We start from the raw sequence: 23,790 nt of genomic DNA, 5'->3' as shown, positions 1-23,790 counted from the left end.
TTTCCGTGTGCTGGACCTAGATAGCCTTCCCCAATAGAGTCTTCTTTCCTGATTGGCTGACTTTGTCGTCATTGTTGTTGTGATGAAATTGAATCCTATTGGTCAGACAAGACCCTCTTTGTCCTTGTCACCCAGTTATTTGATCCTCCATAATCTGCTTATCTGGAAAGAAACTGAGAAATGGTTGGTTTGTTTTTCAAAGTATCACATTTTCAACGTGTGCTCTCTGGCAGGACCAGCTGGGTTATAAAACCATTCTTTGTCTTGTGCTCTTCCCTACCATAGATAGCAGACATCATCCACTTTAAAAAATTCAGAGACATTTTCAGATAGGGGGGATGGCCAAATGGAGACATTTTATTAACCGGTTACCGTTAGGCCTTAACGATTAATTAACCGATAACCGTTAAGAAAAGATTTGTGTAAAAAAAAAATATATATATATATATATATTTATTTCAAAGGGCCAAGTCTACACCGTTTGTTTTGTGTCTCCAGCAGAGTTTCTAGTGTCTCTATCTCTCTCTGGAAGAGGTTGCACATGAACTCTGCAGCCGCACTGAGGCGCTCCAACACAAACAATACCAATACAAAGACGAGGAAGAAGAAGAATAAAGTGGAAGTTACGCGTGGTTGCAGGTGTAGACTTGGCCAAAAAAACAATTAGAAACATTTTTTACCCTTACATTTTTTTTTTTTTTTTTTAACGGTTCACCATTAGCCGCTAGTGTTAACCGGTGGCCAATTTCTTAACGGTTAACGGTTAATGGTTACCGGTTGGCCAACCCTACACGACCAAATACATATCAATTTAAGGGTCCTTGACATGAAAAAGTTTGGAAAACCACTGCTTTATAGTACACCGTGATGTATGCAGCGGAGCTGCAGCTAATATATTTAATAATGGGTGTGTTAGATTTAGGTGTGCCCAATGTCCTTTCTTTGAAGTAGATATTTCTGTTTTCAATGAACATACTGACTGGAATGTAGGGCCAGACAACATTCACAGTAAGCTAGGCTAATGCCAGGGCAACAACAACGTACGAAACCAGAACCCCCTACCTAGTCATTATGCAACCTGACCTGACCCAACTTTTAATCTCTTTACCCATTAAAACCGAGAAAGCATCTGTGTAACCTCTTTATCCATATTTTATACTTTGTCTATTTTTGGAAAAATCGTGATAATAAATATTTGAATATATGTATATTTTAAAGGGAACAATTTTGACTCAAATCTTTGCTCCTGGAACAAAATATTTTTAGATGGCAGTCCGCGGCCAAATACACATCATTTTGTGGGGTCCTTGACATGAAAAAGTTAAAGCACCACTGATATTATAGCAACATAAGTTTAAGAAGAAAGACTTGAGTAAAAAACATATACTGTATATTGAAAGATTTGCACAAATTTGCAAAAAATTAAAAATCTTCTGCAGATCTACAAGCTTGTAGCGCTGCTATTTTTGTATTGTCCAAAGTATAAAATAATGGTTATAGCTATAAAAATCTAAAATGACACAGTATGTGTACCTGGATTGAATGGGTTAAAGACATTTAGTTTCTGATAACCCAATCACTGCATTGCACACACTCGGTCTCCCACAGTAATATTGCCATACTTACATGGTTGTCAACAATAAACAGATAGATATAAGATGCTGCTCCTTGACAGGTCAATAGGTGAAATTAAAGGGATATTTTAACATGTTAGATTTATCAAAAACACCCGTCCTTGGTTCTGGTGACTCACCCTGCCCTCCTAATACGCGAGGGGGCCGTGTTTTTTCGATTACTTTTTTCATTGATTTTTTTTTTTTTCTTTTTCTTTTTTTTGAAAATAAATATAAAAAATAAATTAAAAAAGTTAACGAAAAAACACGTCCCCCTCACGTATTAGGAGGGCAGGGTGAGTCACCAGAACCAAGGACGGGTGTTTTTGATGAATCTAGCAGGTTAAAAATGGAGTTTGAAGTTATAATGGGTTTGTATAGGAAGGGGGCGTGTCTGATAAAATGATTATCAAATATCTAAATACTGAATCAAGCAACTTAAAAAACCGTCACAAAAGCCTGAGTAGACGATACAATGACCCAAAGTTTTTTTGAAAGTGAAATATCCCTTTAAGGATACAGTATGTTTTTAACGCTGCTTGTGAGGGCACTGAGGACAACGTATTTGATCTCAAGTTCTAATGGACAGACTGCCATAATACCTGCTGAGTGCATTTACTGTACTAGACATTCGGGCAGCTATGCGGCCCTCACACTTAAGTTATGCCAATCCGACCGATGTCTGAGTCATAGTGTCGTGGGCTTTGTCAGTTTTCTCGTTGTACCTGTCTGTGTCCCTTTTGTTTATATGGAGATCTACCTGTGTACCGTTTATTCCCATATATGGAGACCTCTTTGTTGGATCGGCGGTTCTGGACTGTGGATATCTATAGGCCCTTATATGGGCATATCGGTCGGATCGGCAGTTCTGGACAACTCTGCGGCAAGCACCGCACTCCCTCGAGTCCTTGCCGATGCATACGCCAAGTTTGAAGTCGGTCCGTCCCATATATGCACATGACCATATTACGTGCATAGCGGGACGGATCTGTGGCTCTGGACAACCAAATCCCCATATAATGGGTTTGTTTATGGTTATGTCTGAGTCATAGTGAAATGCCTATATATGGGCATATCGGGTTTGTTTATGGTTATGTCTGAGTCATAGTGACATGCCTAATGTATGAACTGTCACTTCCTACAGCCTCGATTTACAACTCATAAGCTGGCCCCTTGCTTTTAACGCTGATGAAACAATCTCTATTGAATCTGTTTGAATCTGTTCAGTCCAACAAAGACTATTTCTGATGACATTTCAGGTGAGAAGTAGGCCATGCAGTTGCTCTATATTTGTTCATTTCAACTAGTTTAAAAGTGCCATTAGTTTGATTTAAATGTGATCACAAAGCTTGTATAAGTCAGTCTTTTGGTTGTTCTGTCTGTAGGTCCAAAACGTTTAAGCACAAAGCGAAAATTGGTTGTAGGCTTATGACAAATTACATTGTTATCGTTTTCAGTAAGATAATAACACTGAATTTCTCTCCAATCACAGCCTGCCCCATTTGGTAGAACTGTTCCCTCTACAGTAGTTTTCACATCTCTCCCTGTATCCTTCTCCTCTTTAGTAAACATCACAGTATAGTAGGGCTGGCCTGGGCGATATAACAGAAAACAATATATTGTGAAAACAGCAGATCTACGACGTGTTGTGAAATTGATTAAGAGGGTAATAATCAGACTAATCAATTGAGTCGATTATAAAAAAAAACGATTAAAATCGTTTCGTGTCAATTTGTTGATATAAGAAAAAAAAAACTGCTTCTTGATTATTCAATTAACCTAGGAGCAAGATTGAGGTTATTGGTTCTAAATATCGGTTTTGATATATTCGGGTAATTGCCCAGCCCTACAGTAAATCCCAGTATTCACTGTGGCAGTGGCTCAGGAGGAGGTAGAGTCCCCTGCCTGGGAGCCAGAGTGGTTCCCAGTTCGATCCCTTGCTTTGCTCCTCCTGTGTCAAACTGCCTTTGAGCAAGAAGACACCGAAACCCTAACTGTTCCCGAGCAGGTTGGTGCCTTGCATGGTTGCCTTGACTGTCGCTGTGTGACTGGGTGAATGCAATCAGTGGTGGAAACTGGAAAGTAACTAAGTACATTTAGGGCGGCCATAGCTGAGTGGTTAGTGAGCCCGCCTAGGGAACCAGCTGGCCCTGGTTGCCCCAGGTTCGATTCCAGGCTATCCCAGGAGGGCAGGGTGAGTCACCAGAACCAAGGACGGGTGTTTTTGATGAATCTAGCAGGTTAAAAATGGAGTTTGAAGTTATAATGGGTTTGTATAGGAAGGGGGCGTGTCTGATAAAATGATTATCAAATATCTAAATACTGAATCAAGCAACTTAAAAAACCGTCACAAAAGCCTGAGTAGACGATACAATGACCCAAAGTTTTTTTGAAAGTGAAATATCCCTTTAAGGATACAGTATGTTTTTAACGCTGCTTGTGAGGGCACTGAGGACAACGTATTTGATCTCAAGTTCTAATGGACAGACTGCCATAATACCTGCTGAGTGCATTTACTGTACTAGACATTCGGGCAGCTATGCGGCCCTCACACTTAAGTTATGCCAATCCGACCGATGTCTGAGTCATAGTGTCGTGGGCTTTGTCAGTTTTCTCGTTGTACCTGTCTGTGTCCCTTTTGTTTATATGGAGATCTACCTGTGTACCGTTTATTCCCATATATGGAGACCTCTTTGTTGGATCGGCGGTTCTGGACTGTGGATATCTATAGGCCCTTATATGGGCATATCGGTCGGATCGGCAGTTCTGGACAACTCTGCGGCAAGCACCGCACTCCCTCGAGTCCTTGCCGATGCATACGCCAAGTTTGAAGTCGGTCCGTCCCATATATGCACATGACCATATTACGTGCATAGCGGGACGGATCTGTGGCTCTGGACAACCAAATCCCCATATAATGGGTTTGTTTATGGTTATGTCTGAGTCATAGTGAAATGCCTATATATGGGCATATCGGGTTTGTTTATGGTTATGTCTGAGTCATAGTGACATGCCTAATGTATGAACTGTCACTTCCTACAGCCTCGATTTACAACTCATAAGCTGGCCCCTTGCTTTTAACGCTGATGAAACAATCTCTATTGAATCTGTTTGAATCTGTTCAGTCCAACAAAGACTATTTCTGATGACATTTCAGGTGAGAAGTAGGCCATGCAGTTGCTCTATATTTGTTCATTTCAACTAGTTTAAAAGTGCCATTAGTTTGATTTAAATGTGATCACAAAGCTTGTATAAGTCAGTCTTTTGGTTGTTCTGTCTGTAGGTCCAAAACGTTTAAGCACAAAGCGAAAATTGGTTGTAGGCTTATGACAAATTACATTGTTATCGTTTTCAGTAAGATAATAACACTGAATTTCTCTCCAATCACAGCCTGCCCCATTTGGTAGAACTGTTCCCTCTACAGTAGTTTTCACATCTCTCCCTGTATCCTTCTCCTCTTTAGTAAACATCACAGTATAGTAGGGCTGGCCTGGGCGATATAACAGAAAACAATATATTGTGAAAACAGCAGATCTACGACGTGTTGTGAAATTGATTAAGAGGGTAATAATCAGACTAATCAATTGAGTCGATTATAAAAAAAAACGATTAAAATCGTTTCGTGTCAATTTGTTGATATAAGAAAAAAAAAACTGCTTCTTGATTATTCAATTAACCTAGGAGCAAGATTGAGGTTATTGGTTCTAAATATCGGTTTTGATATATTCGGGTAATTGCCCAGCCCTACAGTAAATCCCAGTATTCACTGTGGCAGTGGCTCAGGAGGAGGTAGAGTCCCCTGCCTGGGAGCCAGAGTGGTTCCCAGTTCGATCCCTTGCTTTGCTCCTCCTGTGTCAAACTGCCTTTGAGCAAGAAGACACCGAAACCCTAACTGTTCCCGAGCAGGTTGGTGCCTTGCATGGTTGCCTTGACTGTCGCTGTGTGACTGGGTGAATGCAATCAGTGGTGGAAACTGGAAAGTAACTAAGTACATTTAGGGCGGCCATAGCTGAGTGGTTAGTGAGCCCGCCTAGGGAACCAGCTGGCCCTGGTTGCCCCAGGTTCGATTCCAGGCTATCCCAGCATATGTGCCGATGATATGAAATTTGTCCCTGAGCAAGACTCTTAACCCCAATTGCTCACAGGTTCTCATTGGAAACAAGACCGCAAGGACTTTCATGAACGACCTGTTAAAAGGAATTATCCTTATCCTTATTTACTCAAGTACTGTACTTAAGTACAATTTCAAGCTCACAACGTGTCGCAGCGCGACGCGTTGTGAGCTTGTAGATCGGCTATTTTCAAATATTTAGTACTTTTACTTTTGGTACTTTAAGTACATTTTGATGCCAATACTTTTGTACTTTTACTCAAGTACATTTTTAATTCTGGACTTTTACTTGTAACGGAGTATTTTTATATTGCAGTATTGGTACTTTTACTTAAGTAAAGAATTTGAGTACTTTTTCCACCACTGAATGCAATGCACATTGTAAAGCACTTGGGATAAAGGCGCTATAGAAATGCGTTTCCATTTATCACCTCTTTCCAGCAGTCCAGTCACGCACAGTCTTATGTCAGGGTTGAGCGCGCGCTCCACAGCCAGAGAAGAAAGAAACCGTCTATCTTTTATTATCTTTCCGTTTCTCTGTTTTGTATTTTGGCAAAACCTATCCTATATCCTTTCAAGAAAGATTGTAACCTGTCCTGCTCTGCATTTGAGCCACGGACCACCGTTCGATGAGATTTAGCCTCAGACCCGAGAATATTTTATCGTTGGATACGATTTTGTCAAAATAACAATTATTTATTTCTTCTATATTCTCTAATTTTGTAGACTTCTTGTAAATTAACTAATGCAGATGTTTAACAATAATTTAAAGGGATATTTCACTTTAAAAAAAACTTTTTTTGTATAGGAAGGGGGCGTGTCTGATAAAATGAATATCAAATATCTAAATACTGAATCAAGCAACTTAAAAACGGTCTGGGGGGCTCAAAAGCCTGAGTAGATGATAAAATGACCAAAAGTTTATTTGAAAGTGAAATATCCCTTTAACTCTTGAGAGCGTAAAATGAAAACAAATGGACGCTTACAGGTGCATTTGGTTTCATTTTACGCTCTCAAAGAGTTAAAGATCTACAGCAATAAGGGTCCATTTGGTTACCAGCTCTCCATCATTTAGCTGGGGGACCACCTAAACTCCTCAAGGACCACTGGTGGTCCCCGGACCACTGGTTGAGAACCACTGAACTATGGTAAAACGTTCCCACTATTCATGAGTTTCACTTTCATGTCACGAGGGCGTTTCCGGGGTTATGCAGACTGTTCGTCCTGTGTTATGGCCAGAGGTGGTTTGGTTTCCTGACCAGTAATCTCTGAAGAACAGATTCTGCTCTGCGTTTGAATCTGTCGGGGAGGTTCGTCATATCGCGTACGCACTCGCCTACAAGTGGGGCGTGCCTTCAGATCAGGAAGCAGGCCGCGCTTTACCCAATCAAATGTAGTGGGCGGGATTTACGTGTCTGCCGATCCTTCCCCACTAGAAACAAACCGAAACTCATTTAACAATAGCGTCCTCCGAGCAGACAAAACCACGGAAAGATATTCACATTTTAACTTGCTCTTTCATCATAGAAACAAGTGGGCTTATAACCAAAACGATCCATGTTCTCTGGGAGAAGTGGTGCTAGTGTTCCGTGTAGAAATATTGTTAGTGGGAATGAAAACATAGTCGCACCACCGGAAGTGAAAGGCTGAAGGCAGACCAACACCCCGGTTTCCTTGCGTACGTGTGCTACGTCGACTTCCTCCCAGAGCCAAGTGAGATAGTAAAAAACAGCAGAGGGCGCTGTTTTTCCTTTTCATTTGGCGATGGGTTCCCAGATTGCCTGACCAGTGACCACGTAGCAGCATGAGCTGTGTGTGCCTGTGTGTCAGGGCTCCACATTAACATCTTGACTTGATGCTCCCAACTTAAAAAAAATAAGTTAGGAGCATCATCAAAACTTCAGGAGCACCCACCATGCAATAGATTTGTTTTATTGATAAACAAATAAAAAGTCAATAGAGCTACGGTTTACAGGTAACATAACACAGCTGAACTAGCCTGGTTATAAACACACTGGGGCTTTAAACAATATCCAGGGGCAAGGGTTTTATTATGGTCTCCTGACGTGTCTGTCCCTCTTCCATCCGTCTCTTCACTGAGACTGAAACATGACACATCTCCAGAGGAGGACCCTCTGTACGGTTTCCAATCACATCTTTTTTTATATGATCACTTTGATAGCTCATTTGATTAATATATAAATGGACATTTATAAAAAAAATAATGGTGATCTAAAAAAGTATTGCCATAAACACAATGTAGGCATTGTTAGTATGCAGTTAGGAAACAGTATAGAGTACAGAAGTCCTGACGTCACTCGTCCATCCCCTGGTTGGTAAAGTAATTTCTCTATGGAGAATAACATTGGGTCATCTTAGAATCGTCTCATATAAGAATTGTGGTCCGAAAAAAAAAAAACTGTCTCTGCGATATTGTCAGGGAGGTGGCTCTGTATCGTTTATGATAGTCAGTCACTCATATTTCTCCCTTTTCCTGGGGAAAACTTAACTAATTCGTTGGAAGTAACTTTAGCGTTTTCTCACCGTCAGTTGATGCTTCATATCCGTAAGAGTAAAACCGCCGGGGTCACTTGTTTATTTTTGGAACACAGTTCTTATTTGACGCGATATTAAACACGTCTATGGGGATTCAGAACGGGGGTAAAAACCGCGTCCCAGTTAGGATGTGTAAATCACGTCAGACTTCGGTGCTCTAATAGTTTCCTGACTTCTATCTGGCTGGCACTGCCCTTAGTGTGTGCAGTGAGATTACTTATTTGGGCCATATTATCTCCAATGACCTTTCAGATGACAAGGACCTCTATAGGCAGCGGCGCAAGCTAGAATATAATAGAATAGTCCCCACTCCTTTGGGGTGTTATTTTTGTCACATTATGTGTATGTATGTATATTACATAGGTGAAATTCGTCCTCTGCTTTTTACCCATCCTATAACAACTAGGAGCAGTAAAAAGCTGAATGCCCAAGCGAACATGCTGTGTCATAAATTTAGCATGTGCTCAGTACCTGTGAAGATCTCTCTCTTTAGATCCTTTTGCACACCACTGTATACTGCCCACCTTTGGAGTCGCTACCAGTGGTGGAAGAAGTACTCAGATATTAGCAGCAATACCACAATATAAAAATACTCTGTTACAAGTAAAAGGCCCGTGTTCAAAATGTTACTTGAGTAAAAGTACAAAAGTATTGGCATCAAAATATACTTAAAGTAAAAGTACTTAAGTGTTTGAAAATAGCAGATCTACAAGCTCACAGCGCGTCACGACGCGTTGTGAGCTTGTAGATCGCCTATTTTCAAATAGCCTATGTATAAAATAGGGCTGAAGTGGTTAATGTATGTTTTATAATATAATAATTTATATCTGCAAAGTAACTAATTTATATCTGCAAAGTAACTAGTAACTAGAGAGAAATAATTATAGTGGAGTAAAAGTACAATATTTGCCTCTGAGATGTAGTGGGCTAGAAGTAAAAGTATTGGAAAGTACAAAAAATACAAATTGTACTTAAGTACAGTACTAAAGGTTCGATGACATTCATTTTCACATTATTTATTGTTTATGTTTTTTTGGGGGTTTTATGACCTCAATTACACCCAAAAAATCGGAACTTTGAACATTCAGTGGATTTTCTGTGGTCTGGTGTTTTCTGAATAATTAGGCTGAAAAGTAATCTGAGCTTGGCCCTTCGACAGTGAGGTAACAGTCGATTAATCCCGCCCACTCTCCTCCTCGCCCCTCCCCTTCCCTATCCTTTCCTTTGGGGGGGGCGGAGCAGAGGCGATGATTGACAGGCAAAATCCCTCACCAGCGACACCCGCAGGCAAAGATTTCTTTTTTCATTGCAGTTGAAAAGGCTTTAGAAATGTGAGACAAAAACACCTACAGTGAATCACTGGAGTGGAATTTTCAGTTAAAACTTTTTGTACACGTTTGAAGGACCAGGACAAAGACTCTGAATGTGGTGTAAACATGAATGTCATGAAACCTTTAAGTAAATGTACTTAGTTACTTTCCACCACTGGTCGCTACAGACAAGGCAGCATCAGACGGCCTCACAGTGGCCTATAATGACTGTATGAGGCTGCTGCTGAGAGCTCCAAGAAGCTCCAGTGCAAGCCAGATGTTTGTTAGTGTCGGGGTACCCACCTGCTCTGCTGTGCTACGTAACCTTATGTATAGGTTTATGTGTTAGGCATCTGAGTCAGTAAATGACATCATCGCTGTCATAACGGACCCCACACGCAGTTCTGCCAGGTTCACCTCTAGACTGTGGAACCATTGGCGCACATGTTTGTATGTCAGAAACTGAACAATGTGGGCTATTTGCATTATTTTTTATTTATTTTAATACATTTATTGTTGTATAATTGTGGATATGGATCTCCCTGGGTCTTAAATAAAGATTGAATTCAGTGCCGTCAGTGCTGTAGTGGAGGATGTTGTACTACTTTCACATTGGCCATTGAGTTTACTCATTTCTAATCTGTGAATCAATCGGGGTTAGTGTTGTCATAAATATGAATGTTTCAATAGGCGCGGCATATTGATTCTGAATATTTGAAACGGTTGCATTACTCATTTGCTGCACTATCGATACCAGCTGTGGGTTCTCCTATGACTCTTCACTCGTCTCTGCTTAGAGGAAAAGACACACACACACACACACACAAAATACTTTTCTTTACTTGAATATTTAATAATTTGGCGAATTTTAACATTATGGCAAGATTGCACAAAAAGTGCAAAACGTCTCGCACACACAGACACACACACACACAGACACACACACACACACACACACACACACACACACACACACACACACACACACACACACACACACACACACACACACACACACACCGACTTGTCTCGTTTCTTTACTTGAATATTTTATAATTTGGGCGAATTTGAACACATGGCAAGATTGCACAGAAAGTGCAAAACGTCAGTAATCGGTGGTCGAGGACTCTCCAAAATCCAACCCCCCAAATATCTGCCTTCGGTCAGGCTCTAATCAAAATATGCTTTTATAATTTGGATTAATCCACCTAGTGAGACGGAGATTAGAGTTCATTGAATATGTGTAGGGGCAGGATTATGGGGAGATTTGGTTGTCATTCATTCTAATCTCTGTCTTGGCACCTGTCGCCCGTAATCCCTGCATCCACACAAGTACATGGAAACTTCCTATCGTGTCTAAAACTATAATGGAGAGAGAGAGAGAGAGAGGACAGAGAGACAAGGTGGAATGGAGGCTTTACACTGAGGCTATGGAACTACTGTAAGTAGTAATTACAATACTACTGTAATTACTAGGCTGGTGCTCCTTTGTTTGCTGACTCATGCAGCACTGGTCGCTGGAGTCAAATTTATCCGGCCAGTTGTCATTGTTTTGTCTGAAACTTCCAAGCCATTTTAACTTGGCTTACAGTGTTACAATGAACGGATAGCATTTCCTTTACTGGCTGTCCGTGTTCCTTAACCACCTTCACCGTGGAATCTCTGTTTTGGGCATGGTCATCATTATAGGTGACAATTGTCAAGATTTTTTAAAATCATTTTCATCATTATTTTATTCTATTTTTCAAAAATAGCCGATCTACAAGCTCTCAACTCTGTAATCCTAATGAATTATAGAGTTGTGAGCTTGTTCTATAATTCCTTTTACTTGTCTCTCTGTCTTCCTTAACCACTTTCACTCTGGCGTCACTATTTGTGTGTGTGTGTGTGTGTGTGTGTGTGTGTGTGTGTGTGTGTGTGTGTGTGTGTGTGTGTGTGTGTGTGTGTGTGTGTGTGTGTGTGTGTGTGTGTGTGTGTGTGTGTGTGTGTGTGTGTGTGTGTGTGTGTGTGTGTGTGTGTGTGTGTGTGAGAGAGAGTGTGAGATGTCAGGACAGCAGAGTCAATTCAATTCAATTCAAAGGGCTTTATTGGCATGAGAACACATACGTTTACATTGCCAAGTCACTGCCCATCTTTCACCGCAGGCTGAAAACCCACCTCTTCAGGAAACACTACCCTTCCTCTTTGCCTGGCCTACTTGTTGTTAACTAGTTGTACGAACGCTTGCTTTATTGTTTTATTGGATCTTGTTTAGTCGATACAATTATTTGTTTTAGCTCCTGCTCATTTGATTTAGCTATTTTGTTTAAGGAAATAGGTAGCTGATATATTGCACTTTTACCTTAGCGCTAGGTATACTCTTGGTTGCTTGTTTTAGCAGAAAATGCACTTCAGACTTCTGGTGATTAGTAGTTTTCGTTCCCTACCTATGTTGAATGCACTTATTGTAAGTCGCTTTGGATAAAAGCGTCTGCTAAATGACTGTAATGTAATGTAATGTAATGTAATGTAATGTAATGTGTGTGTGTGTGTGTGTGTGTGTGTGTGTGTGTGTGTGTGTGTGTGTGTGTGTGTGTGTGTGTGTGTGTGTGTGTGTGTGTGTGTGTGTGTGATTCGAATATTCAACTTTAATTCTATAATGGAAGTCAGCAGGGCTCTGACCGGGCTGAAACCTCTGGAGTCATACATCATAGATGACTGAGGTCACAGACTGGTCACAGGAAGTAGGAGTTACGCTGTTCCCATGTGTATCCCCAGATCCACATGATCAGGGCTGTCACGATTACACATTTAAGTTGACAATTAATTGTCACTCAAATAATTGAGATGAGCGATTTAATTGTGTTTGTGGCGTTGAACATTAGAACATATGAATACATGTTTTATTACTGTTTGCCATTTAGGCTTCGTAATAAAAAAAATCCACAGGGCAGATATGACAAATAACTTAAATATACAAAGAAATTATTGACATATTTATTAATGTTATACATGTAAAAATAGCAGAAATAGCTGATCTACAAGCATACAACGCGTCACTTTGTGACGCGTTGTAAGCTTGTAGATCTGCTATTTCTGCATTTTTTAATATTCCGAAATGTGTGAAAATGTTTCAACATGGAAACGATTATGACGATTATGCAAAAAATAATTGCGAGTATCTCAAATAATTGTGATTAGACGATGATGTAATAATTGTGACAGGCCTTCACATGATTGCATTCATGAGTGGTTTTAGTAAATTGAGGAGATGGCTGTGTAGAGAGATTGGGGTGTAATTTACATCAGACCAGTGGTGGAAAGTAACTAAGCACATTTATTCAAGTACTGTACTTTTGAGGTATTTTTTACTTTACTGGAGTATTTCCAATTGTCAGTGCTTTTACTTCTACTCCACTACATCTCAGAGGAAGATTTTGTACTTTTACTCCACTACAATTATTTGACAACTTTAGTTACTTTGTAGATTCAGATTATTATTATTACAAAACATACATTAACCACTTAAGCCCTATATACGTTTCGGCCATTTGAAAATAGCAGATCTACAAGCTCACAATGCGTCGCAATGCGACGCATTGTGAGCTTGTAGATCTGCTATTTTCAAAAGATTTTATATATATATATTTTTTGCAATTCTTTATTTAGAAAGTGTGTACATCCTACCACATAGTTTCATCTTTTTTTTTAATACATTTGAAAACATTCTGCATAATGAGTAGTTTTCTACTATTGGTAATTAAACTACATTTTGATACCAATACTTTTGTACTTTTACAATTTTGAATTCCGGACTTTTACTTGTAACAGAGTATTTTGACGCCACTGCATCTGACCTCTCTCTCTCTCTGTCTCTCTCTGTCTCTCTCTCTCTCTCTCTGTCTCTCTCTGTCTCTCTCTTCTAGATGTATCACTCGGACCACGGTGTGGACTTCCTCGACCTCTCCTTCCAAAGCCCAGGCGGCGTCACAGCCCTGGGCCTGGCAGGACGTGTCTGAAGACAAGCCAACAACAACATAACCTGTCCCGTAACCTCCTTCCTTCCCCCAAATACTCTGCCTCTCTGTATACCTTTTTATCCCTTCCCAATCCGTCCAAAATCCGTCCCCGAAGAATGGACAGCGCCCCCAAGTTGTCCGGCGAGACCCTGATCGTGCACCACATCCCCCTGGTGCACTGTCAGGTGTCGGGGGGCAGACAGGGCGGGTGCGGGGGGTCCATGAAGAGGGGCAACCCCTTCAGCCCGCCGGAGAACCTGGGCCTGAGTCGGACCACCTCCCTCCCCGAGAGGGACATCTTGCAGAGAGAGGCCCTGGTCTTCAGTAGCCTGATACAGGTACGTACATACAGTACCTACCTGCTACGTTTTGCACCTCATGTCTATGTTCTACTGCAATGTAGAGATACTCTGTTACAAGTAAAAGTCCGGAATTCAAAATTAACAAAACGTACTTAAAAAGTACCAAAAGCAAAAGTACTCGTTATGCAGAATATTCCATTTCACGAGTTTTCAAATGTATAAAAAATCATTTGAAAATAGCAGATCTACCAGCTCACAATGCGTCGCATTGTGAGCTGGTAGATCTGCTATTTTCAAATGGCCAAAATATATATAGGGCTGAAGTGTTAATGTGTGTTTTGTAATAATAATCTAAATCTACAAAGTAACTAGTAGTTTTCAAATAATTGCAGTTTGTAGTTATAGTGTCAAATAAAAAGTAAGTATATTTGTTAGTGGTGTCAACTGTGATGCGGACTTGGACGATTATGATTTAAAATGTTTTTATTTTTATCTATTGCTAATTGCACAGAGCAGCAGCCAGATGTATATGTTGTTCAGTATATCTGACTGCTTGTATTATTGACTGATGAGAAAGTTGCCATGTTGTGCAGTAATCTAGAAAAGTGTGATGCATCGCGATGCATCGTCCAATCGAATCAAATTATTACAAGGTTAATCGCAATGGAATTGAATCGTGCGGGCAGTGCCAATGCACACCTCTAATATTTATGTACATTTCTGCAATTCTTTCATGCTATATGTATAAATGTACACGTACATAGCTTGGATTTCTTTCTTTTTGACGACGAATGATGGAGCTTGCACAAAAAAAAGCCCACTTCTTTAGACGCGTAAACCTCTAATGTGACAATTTAAAGTTGATTCTGATTCCGATACAGACCGCCAGTGGGTCCTTGTCCTCCCGCGGCGCCAGGAAAAACGCCCGAGGAGGCGGCGGCGGCGGCAGCACGGCGAGCGACGACTCGTCCTTCGCCTCCAGCAACTCGGAGGACCAGCTGATGACTGCGGCACACACGCTGCCCCGGACCAACAAGACCCGGAACCGAAACCCGCTGCGTCACAACCCCTTCCTGCTCAACGCCGAGGAAGACGACGAGGAGGAGGAGGAAGAGGAGGACGAGGACGACGGGGACAACCTCAGCGGGTACTTCGAGGACTCCTCCTTCCACCTCCACGGCGAGGTGACCCTCGACGCGGCCCTCGACGGCGTGATCGCGCCGTTCCACCTGCACGACCTGGGCTTCGCCGCGCAGCCGTTCCTCCTGCAGAGCTCCGCGATGATGGGGAAGCCCTGGGGCTCCGTGGTGGGGGGCGGAGGAGGAGGAGGAGGAGGAGGAGGCAGCCGGGAGTCCCTGAGGGCCATGGCGTGCGACCTCTCCGCCCACCTGGAGGAGCTGGACCTCCTGGGGCTGAACAGCGGCCAGCGGCGCCACGGGAGCAGCGGCTCCAACATGTCCATGGACTGCGGCGAGCAGGACTGGGGCGACGACGACGACGAAGAGGATGAGGATCACCTCATGAGGTGCGGGTAGGCCTGTATTACATGATCGTCTAATCGCGATTATCGTGACCCGTTGTAAGCTTGTAGATCTGCCATTTTAAGCTTTTTTTATTTTAATTTTTTTAATTTTTTTTGTCAATAAGTTTTGTATATTTCAGTTATTTGTCATATCTGCCATGTGTGACTGTAACAGGAGTTTTCATGTACCGCAGGGTAAGACTACAGTTGCAGTTAATAAATAGACGAACAAATTAATTAATATACTTTAACGTGCGGAATCCGAAACAGGCAGCACTGTGATTCTGAATTTTGTTACGATTACGCTAATCTCTCAAGAACAGATTCTGCTCTTCGTTGGAATCTGTCGCGAAGGTTCGTCATAACGTGTACACACTGGGCTACAAGTGGGCGTGCCTTCAGATCAGGAAGCAGGCCGCGCTTTACCCAATCAAATGTAGTCGGCAGGATTTACGTGTCCGCCGATCATTCCCCACTCGAAACCAACCGAAACTAATTTAACAATAGTGTCCGCGGAGCAGACAAAACCACGAAAAGATACTCACATTTTAACTTGCTCTTTCATCATAGAAACAAGTGGGCTTATAACCAAAACGATCCATGTTCTCTGGGAGAAGTGGTGTTAGTGTTCCGTGTAGACATATTGTTAGTGGGAATGAAAACCTAGTCGCACCACCGGAAGTGAAACGCTGAAGGCAGACCAAAACCCCGGTTTCCTTGCACACGGGTGCTACGTCTTCATTGTCCCAGAGCCAAGTGAGATAGTACAAACAGCAGAGGGCACTGTTTTTCCTTCTCATTTGGTTCTGGGTTCCCAGATTGCGATTACTGTGATTAGTATTATTGACACCACCTGGGCGAGTGAGTCGTTTAAGACGTTAAGCTGTGTATGTGTTCAACAACACGGCCATTTCAGCTTGGGAAAAGCACCCTCCAATGGGTTTGGGTACGTGGAATCTGTTGCTGGTTCATAGTCACCATTGCGTTATCGTGGTATTTCCTATTCTTGCTATTATGTTGCAAATAGGGATGGGCAATATTATCGATATCACGATATATCGCGATATTTTATTTCACGATACTGTATCGCGATACTGTATACTGTATCGCTTTTTCAGATACAGGCTTTATGAAAAACATTCAAAGAACCTATCACAGATCTGCAGCTACTCAATATGTAGTGTATATATAAACAATATGTAGTTGTGATATATGTATATATCGCAATATATCGCAATATATCGCAATGTATTGCAATATATCGCAATATATCGCAATATATCGCAATATATCCCAATATCGTGATACGACCCAAGTATCGTGATGCGTATCGCAATATAATCGTATCGTGACCCAAGTATCGTGATACGTATCGTATCGTGAGATTGTTGCCAATACCCATCCCTAGTTGCAAATGACTGTGTGTGTGCGCGGGCGAAATAACAGCTATGACAGGTGACGAAAGCTTGCCAGCTTAACAGCGGTTGCTAAGCTAGCATTGGACAATCGCTTTTGGGGTGGGGTTTAGCGAAGGGTCCATTAACCCATTAATACCTGGAACGCATCTGTGTCACTTTTAGATTTCTTTAGGCTATTCAAAAATAGCAGATATACAAGCTCATAGCGCGGCACCGAGTGCCGCGCTACGAGCTTGTAGATCTGCTATTTTTGAAAAATCGTGAAAATTATTTTTTTTACATTTTTTTTTCCCGAAAAACTGTTAGGATTTAGAAAATGTTTAGAAGCGGCCTCAGGTCTTAATGGGTTAAATCGTTCATCGCAATTATTTGAGTGACAATTAATCGCCAACTTAAATGTGTAACCGGGACGGCCCCTAGGTGCGGGCGGAGCAGCAAGACGGGCTCGTCTTCGTCCAGCACGTCCGCCCACCACCGGCGCTGCTCGTGCTGCGGCCTCTCTCAGAACTACCCCGAGCACTTCCCCGAGGCCTTCCCCGAGCCCTTCTCCTCCGAGTGCGGAGGCGGCCAGGGCGGCGGCTACGGCAGCGACTCGTCCTGCAACAGCTCGGACGGCGTGCTGGTCAACTTCAGCGCCATCTACAACAAGATGAACAACGCCGTGCCGGCCGAGAAGCCTCTCGTGGCGGCCCCGGGGGGGGGGCCGGGGCCCACCACCACCACCAACCTCAACAGCTCCACGGACCACTCCTGCACCTCCTCCGTCTCCGAGACCCTGGGGCTGGGGGGGGGCCACCGGGAGTCGTCGACCGGAGAGGTAGGCCGGTTCACAATTATGACATAATCGTCTAATCGCAATTATTTGAGATGATCTCGATTATGTTGTCATAATCGTCATGATCGTTACCATGTTGAAACATTTTCATACAGAAAGCAGCAGCTGACTGAGTCGGACACCGCAGCAATGGTTGCCTACAGGGCAGCGCTCTGTGGATTCGTGTATAGAGCAACTATTTCCGCTATTTTTTTACCTTTTTTTTAATTATAAAATGAATTAATATGTCAGTAATTTTTGGCCGGTGAAACCGCCCCTATAAGTGAGGTTTGGATATTTGTACAATTTTGTACAATTTTATTTGTACAATTTGTACAATGCACCGTGATTGGCCAATCACAGTCTATTCAGGACTGTGATTGGCCGGTGTCACATGACACATGTGCATAGCCCTATATAAGAAACCATAACTTGAAAAAAACATAAGATTGTTTTTTTCAAGTTATGGTTTCTTCCATCATAAAGAGTGTTTCAATAAATGTGTTTATTTTTTGTACATGATTGGTTGACTCCATTCAGTATTGTGATTAGCTAGCAAGACACCGCCCACTTCACACAGGGTGTGATTTTTTTTTAAATTTGTCATATCTGCCCTGTGCATTTTTTTATTACGAGGCAAACAGAAATGTTTTTTATTGTATTCACATGTTCCAATGTTCAATGCCAAAACACAATTAAATCGTTAACCGCAATCATTAGTGTGACAATTAATCGTCAACTTAAATTTGTAACCGTGACAGCCCCGCGGAGAGGCCTTCTACCTGGACCTCCACACCTCCCCCACCGAACCTCCCCCGCAGCAGCAGCGGCCCTCCTCGCTCCACCGCAACCCTTTCCCCGTCCTCCTCCGCGAGCCGCTCCCGTCCACCTCCTCCACCACCTGCTCCTGCTCCGCCGAGCACCAGGGGGCGCTGGACCTGGACGCCAACTGCAACTCGTACCACCCGCCGGCGCACTCGGGCGGCTCCGGCTCCTCCTCGGGCGACCTGGCCTCCTGTCTGCAGAGCCAGGCGCGGCTGGTGGTGGCCACGCAGAACTACTACAAGCTGGTGACCTGCGACCTGTCCTCGCAGTCGTCCCCGAGCCCCGTGGGCTCCTCGGTCACCAGCTGCTCCGAGGAGCACAGCAAGAGCAGCCCCACCCCCACCCCCCAGCCCGGCGAGTACTACCTGTTCCGACGGTGGCCCGACGACGAGGGCGGAGTGGAGGAGGAGGAGGAGGAAGAGGGAGCTGGAGAAACGTCTAAGGCAAGTGGAGACTTGTACATTTGATGCCTTTTTATTCAAAGAGCACTTTCACTAGTGCTCATTATAAGATGCCGCCATTTCCGTCTAGTTCGCTCAGTGTCTCATCGGTGGGTTATGGACAGTTCAGAAACCTGCCTATGAAGTAGGCAGGTTTGGTCATTTCTAGGGATGCACCGAATGGGAAATTCTTGGCCGAAACCGAATGCCGAAAATAGAAAACAGTTGGCCGAAAACCGAATACCGAAAGGCCGAATATGATAAATATATATATACGTATATATAATGAATTTATTTGTTTTCCAATGTTGATCAGCTACCTGATTGGCAAAAGACATGATTATGGCAAAACTTAACTTAAATAATAATCACTATTATGGGTCCATAAAACATTTATTCAGCACTTTTGAATCCATACATTAATTCCAGACTGACTGCTGAAAGATTGTAAAATGTAAACATTTATATAATTATATAATAATAATAATCCACATTTTATTCCAAGATTTTTTTTAAATAACATTGTTTCGGTGTCTTTCGGTGATATCGGCCGATATGTTTCGGTGTCTTTCGGCCGATATGTTTCGGTGTCTTTCGGCCGATATGTTTCGGTGTCTTTCGGCCGATATGTTTCGGTGTCTTTCGGCCGATATGTTTCGGTGTCTTTCGGCCGATATGTTTCGGTGTCTTTCGGCCGATATGTTTCGGTGTCTTTCGGTGATATTCTTTCGGCTCTAAAACCCTTTCGGCCGAAAGCCGAAAATGTATTTTTTAACCATTTTCGGCCGATATGTTTCGGTGGCCGAATATTCGGTGCATCCCTAGTCATTTCAAACAAGATATCAAACTTTTTAAATGATGGAAGAACAATGGCTTCTATTTCAGCATGTTATCTTTCCAGGAAGAGAATGGCTGTAGTTTCTATTAGCTTGGAATCCCCTAGGCAGGTTTCTGAACTGTCCACAGCCCACCACTGAGACGCAGAGTGAGTAGAGGGAAATGGTGCCATCTTATCACATTCACCGCTAGAGTTTATTCAAAATGTACTCACCCCACTGCCAGCGATTTGAGTTTTATAGCCTTTTGAACCGGTCACAAAAATGTTATATCCATTAAAATCTGCGATCGGATGGTGTTTATAAACAGAGACGACGGATGTACGAGCCCTCATAGGGTTTAGGTTTCGCTTTCTTCTTCTTCTTCTGGGATTTCAGCGGCTCAAACATCTCAATGGGCTTTTTACACAAAAAGTATACCTGGAAAAGGCCGTTTTTAGCCCAAGGAGTGGTTTTGGTGCAAAACAAATGCTTGCAATGGATTCAGAATCATAAAAAACACCCTAGTTTGACCCCTCACATGCTACTTAAAACAGAATTAAATGTTGATCTTTTTTCCCTGCATAAGGTTATGGTGGGTACCCCAACTTTCAGCAGCTGTCACAAATTGAAACTACATTTCAGTCTTTGTGAGATGTGTTACTAGACACTTTTACAAACACATTGGTGAAGATTTTTTTGGTAAGGAATTTATTCCAAGATTTTTTTAATATCCCCTGACTAATTATTGTATAATATCCTAATCGCAATTATTTGAGATAATTTCTTTTTGGGCATAATCGTCATGATTGTTTCCATGTTGAAAAAGGTTCAAACATAAAAAAAACATTTTTATTTTATTTAAATATGTTCCAATGTGTTAATGCCAAAAACACAATTAATTCGTTCATCGCAATTATTTGTGTGGCAATTAATTGTCAAGTAAAATGTCATGACGGCGACAGCCCTAGTTATGGAAGGTTCTGGTTTACCCGTTGCAGTAGAAAACAGCCATAACACAAAGCAATAATGTAGAGTCACGTGACCATAATATGAACAGGACATACAGTGAGAGAGTCACGTGACCATAATATGAACAGGACATACAGTAACACAACATACTGTAATTCTATCCATTCAGAGAGAGGACCATGACGACGAAGAAGAAGAAGAAGAGGAAGAGGAGGAGGAAGAAGAAGAAGAGGAAAACAAGAACCGCGGCGACGCCGCCGTCATCGAGGGCCAGGTGTACGTCAACATCTCCCCTCCCGTGGTTGGCCGGGCCGTCGTGGGGGGCGGGGCCTCCTCCTCCTCCTCCTCCTCCTTGGCGAACCGGCCGCCGCCCCGTTCCCGCAGCTACGACCGCAACTTGGCCAACGAGGCCCCGCCCCCTCGCCTGGGCTCGCTGGAGCGCATGCTCAGCTGCCCCGTGCGACTCAGCGAGGGGGGGGGCGAGGGGGAGGGGGCCGCCGCCTCGCCGGGGGCCGCTCCCCCGCCGCCCCGGGTCACCTCCTTCGCCGAGATCGCCAGGAGCAAGAGGAGGAACGGAGGGGGCGCGGCGGCGGGCGGTGGATCGCCGCCGTTAAAGGTAGGGCAACAGACAACCTCTGATATTTCGCAGTGTTGGAAAGTAACTAAAGTAATATGTAACTTAAGGTAATATTATTACTTTTTTCCAGTAACTAGTAAAGTAACTAATTACTTTTGGCAGGTAGTAATAAGTGAAGTAACTATATTACTTTTTAAACAAGTAATATGTAATAAGTAATATATTACTATGTTTTAGTAACTTTTCCAACACTACATGCTAGATCATATCTAGACCAGTGATGCTCATTAGGTGGTCTTTGAGAACCACTTTTGTGCCAGAGAACCTCATATAACAGTGGTTCTCCAACCAGTGGTCCAAGGACCACCAGTGGTCATTGAGGGGGTTCCAGGAGGTCCCCAGCCAAATTAATAGTTAGAAATTGACCTTTATGTGTCTGTAACTCTGAGAGTGTACAAATGGAACCAAATGGACCCTAATTTGGTTCCATTTGTACACTCTCAGAGTTGAATGAAAACTAATGATGATGATTACAGTGTAGATTAACTCATTCAGTGCCACATGACGTCTAAGACGTCCGTTTTTATCGCCATTGTTAAGCCCTGAGCGCCACGTGACGTCTAAGACGTCATAAAAAAATATATATATAATAATTTAAAAAAAATCTTTTTATTTTTTTTTATTTTTTGGGGGGGGGAATAAATCTTCTGAACCCAAGATATCATGATTTCAAAATGTGCTGCTCCATTCACTCTTTGTTTAACTTCTTACTGAAAAAGGCTGTATCTCGGCACTTTCTTTTTACAATGAATTTTTGGCTCTGGCACTGAATGAGTTAAGACCCCCAAGAAATCAAAATGGTTGAGTCCCTGGCATATCTTTTCAAATGGGGGGCCGTGGGCTGATATATGTCAATTTGGGGGTCCTTGACGCGAAATAGGTTGAAAACCACTGCCATATAAGATTTGTTTTGTTAAAAGGTTTCAAAAAAGGTTTCAAAACTATTCCCAATTTTTCCCCTGTGTTTCTTTATTTTTTCAAGATTGTTTTGAAAATACAAGCTGAGCCTGTAGAGGTTTCAAGTGTTTATACCGATTTTGAAACGATTAACTCATTTTGCTGGGGACCCCCTGGAACCCCCTCAAGGACCCCTGGGGGTGCCCGGACCCCACTTTGAGAACCACTGATCTAGACAACAATATCAGTTTATTTTTCCATAGAATTATTATGGAAACGACTAAAATGGGTTTTGTAAAGGAAACCGAATGGAATTGCACAGTGATAACATCACGTGTGGAGGAAGTGATGTCATCCATTACATACTGTATTGGCAGTACTTCAAGTACAATATTGGCCTCTAAATGCACATCGCCTAGCATTCAAAACCAGCTATATTTGCCAATACAATGTAAGCCTCTCTACTGTAAAAGGTTAAATGATATGTATTCATGATATAAGTATCCTTGTATTTGTTTAGTTTAGGTGAGTTTAAAGACGGGGTGCCGTGATTTTCAGTGACCCCCCCCCCCCCCTAAAACATAATCATCAGGTATTATGGTTATACTAGGAGGAAGATTTTTTTCAAAAAAGTGTACAGAAATTGTTAAAATTATGTTTTTATGTGGACACGCCTCCAGTTAATTAAGTATACCTGGTTCTCACCTTAGCACCTCCTCCACCACCTTAGCACCACCCACCTGTCCTAGTCCCTCCTCCTCCTCATGCCCACACCTGTTGTGTTATGATAATGAGGGGGAGGGTAGGTTTTTACTATGTCACTAAAGCGCTGTTTCTCTATTGGCACGTTTGACCCTCAAGGTTTCAGCCTCCAGGAAGAAACTCCAAATAGTCAGAGAAGACATAAAAACACCATAAAACCACCACCGGGGGGCTTAATGAAGTTCTATCAACCTCATAGACACATGAAAAACAGAAAAAGTGCAAAAACATGGCACCAGCTCTTTAACCATGGTGGACTTCTACCACACTGTTCAAGCTGTTCAAACACCTTTTTATTTATAAAACATATTTATTGTTTATAGCAGGGGTCTTCAAGGTTTTTCAGGCCAAGGACCCCCTAGCTGAGAGAGAGATGAAGCAGGGACCCCCTCTATATTGTATACATTTTTTTAAAAACTTTTTTTTACTTTTTACTTACTATTTCAATTCAATTCAATTTGATTAAAGTGTCAAATCACAACAAGTTGTCTCAAGACACTTTACATGTAGAGAAGAGACCCGACAATCCCACCTTGAGCAAGCAATTTTACTTTACTTTTTTTCCCCCTCTACACTCTTGGTCCCAAAAATAGCCGATCTACAAGGTCACAAGGCCTCCCAGCGCGAGGCGTTGTGAGCTTGCAGATCTGCTATTTTTGGCTAAAGTTCTCCTCAGAATAGGGATGCTAGGGTTCAAGTGCTTAATGTAAAAACAAAAAAAATCATATCACACAAAGATTTGGCGGCCCCATCTGTAGTAACTCTGAGGATCCCCTAGGGGTCCCGGACCCCCTGTTG

General features: G+C 42.4%; 1 protein-coding gene across 2 annotated transcripts in view; it reads left to right on the top strand.

Annotated features, from left to right (window-relative positions):
• rusc2 (RUN and SH3 domain containing 2) overlaps window positions 1–23,790 on the top strand; it is a 62,727-nt gene that overhangs the window by 10,994 nt on the left and 27,943 nt on the right. For both annotated transcript variants that reach the window (XM_080432199.1, XM_080432198.1), the window contains exons 2-6: window positions 13,496–13,926; window positions 14,772–15,415; window positions 17,251–17,647; window positions 18,406–18,916; window positions 20,870–21,312. In XM_080432199.1, the coding sequence (XP_080288325.1) occupies window positions 13,705–13,926; window positions 14,772–15,415; window positions 17,251–17,647; window positions 18,406–18,916; window positions 20,870–21,312 (2,217 nt within the window). In that variant the 5' untranslated portion in view covers window positions 13,496–13,704. The remainder of the gene's footprint in view (window positions 1–13,495; window positions 13,927–14,771; window positions 15,416–17,250; window positions 17,648–18,405; window positions 18,917–20,869; window positions 21,313–23,790) is intronic.

This window comes from Gymnoscopelus braueri (assembly GCF_963280865.1).
Source record: "Gymnoscopelus braueri genome assembly, chromosome: 7".
Taxonomy (NCBI): Eukaryota; Metazoa; Chordata; class Actinopteri; order Myctophiformes; family Myctophidae; genus Gymnoscopelus; species Gymnoscopelus braueri.
The sequence above is the reverse complement of the archived record's forward strand: the minus strand, read 5'-3'. Positions and strand labels throughout refer to the sequence as shown.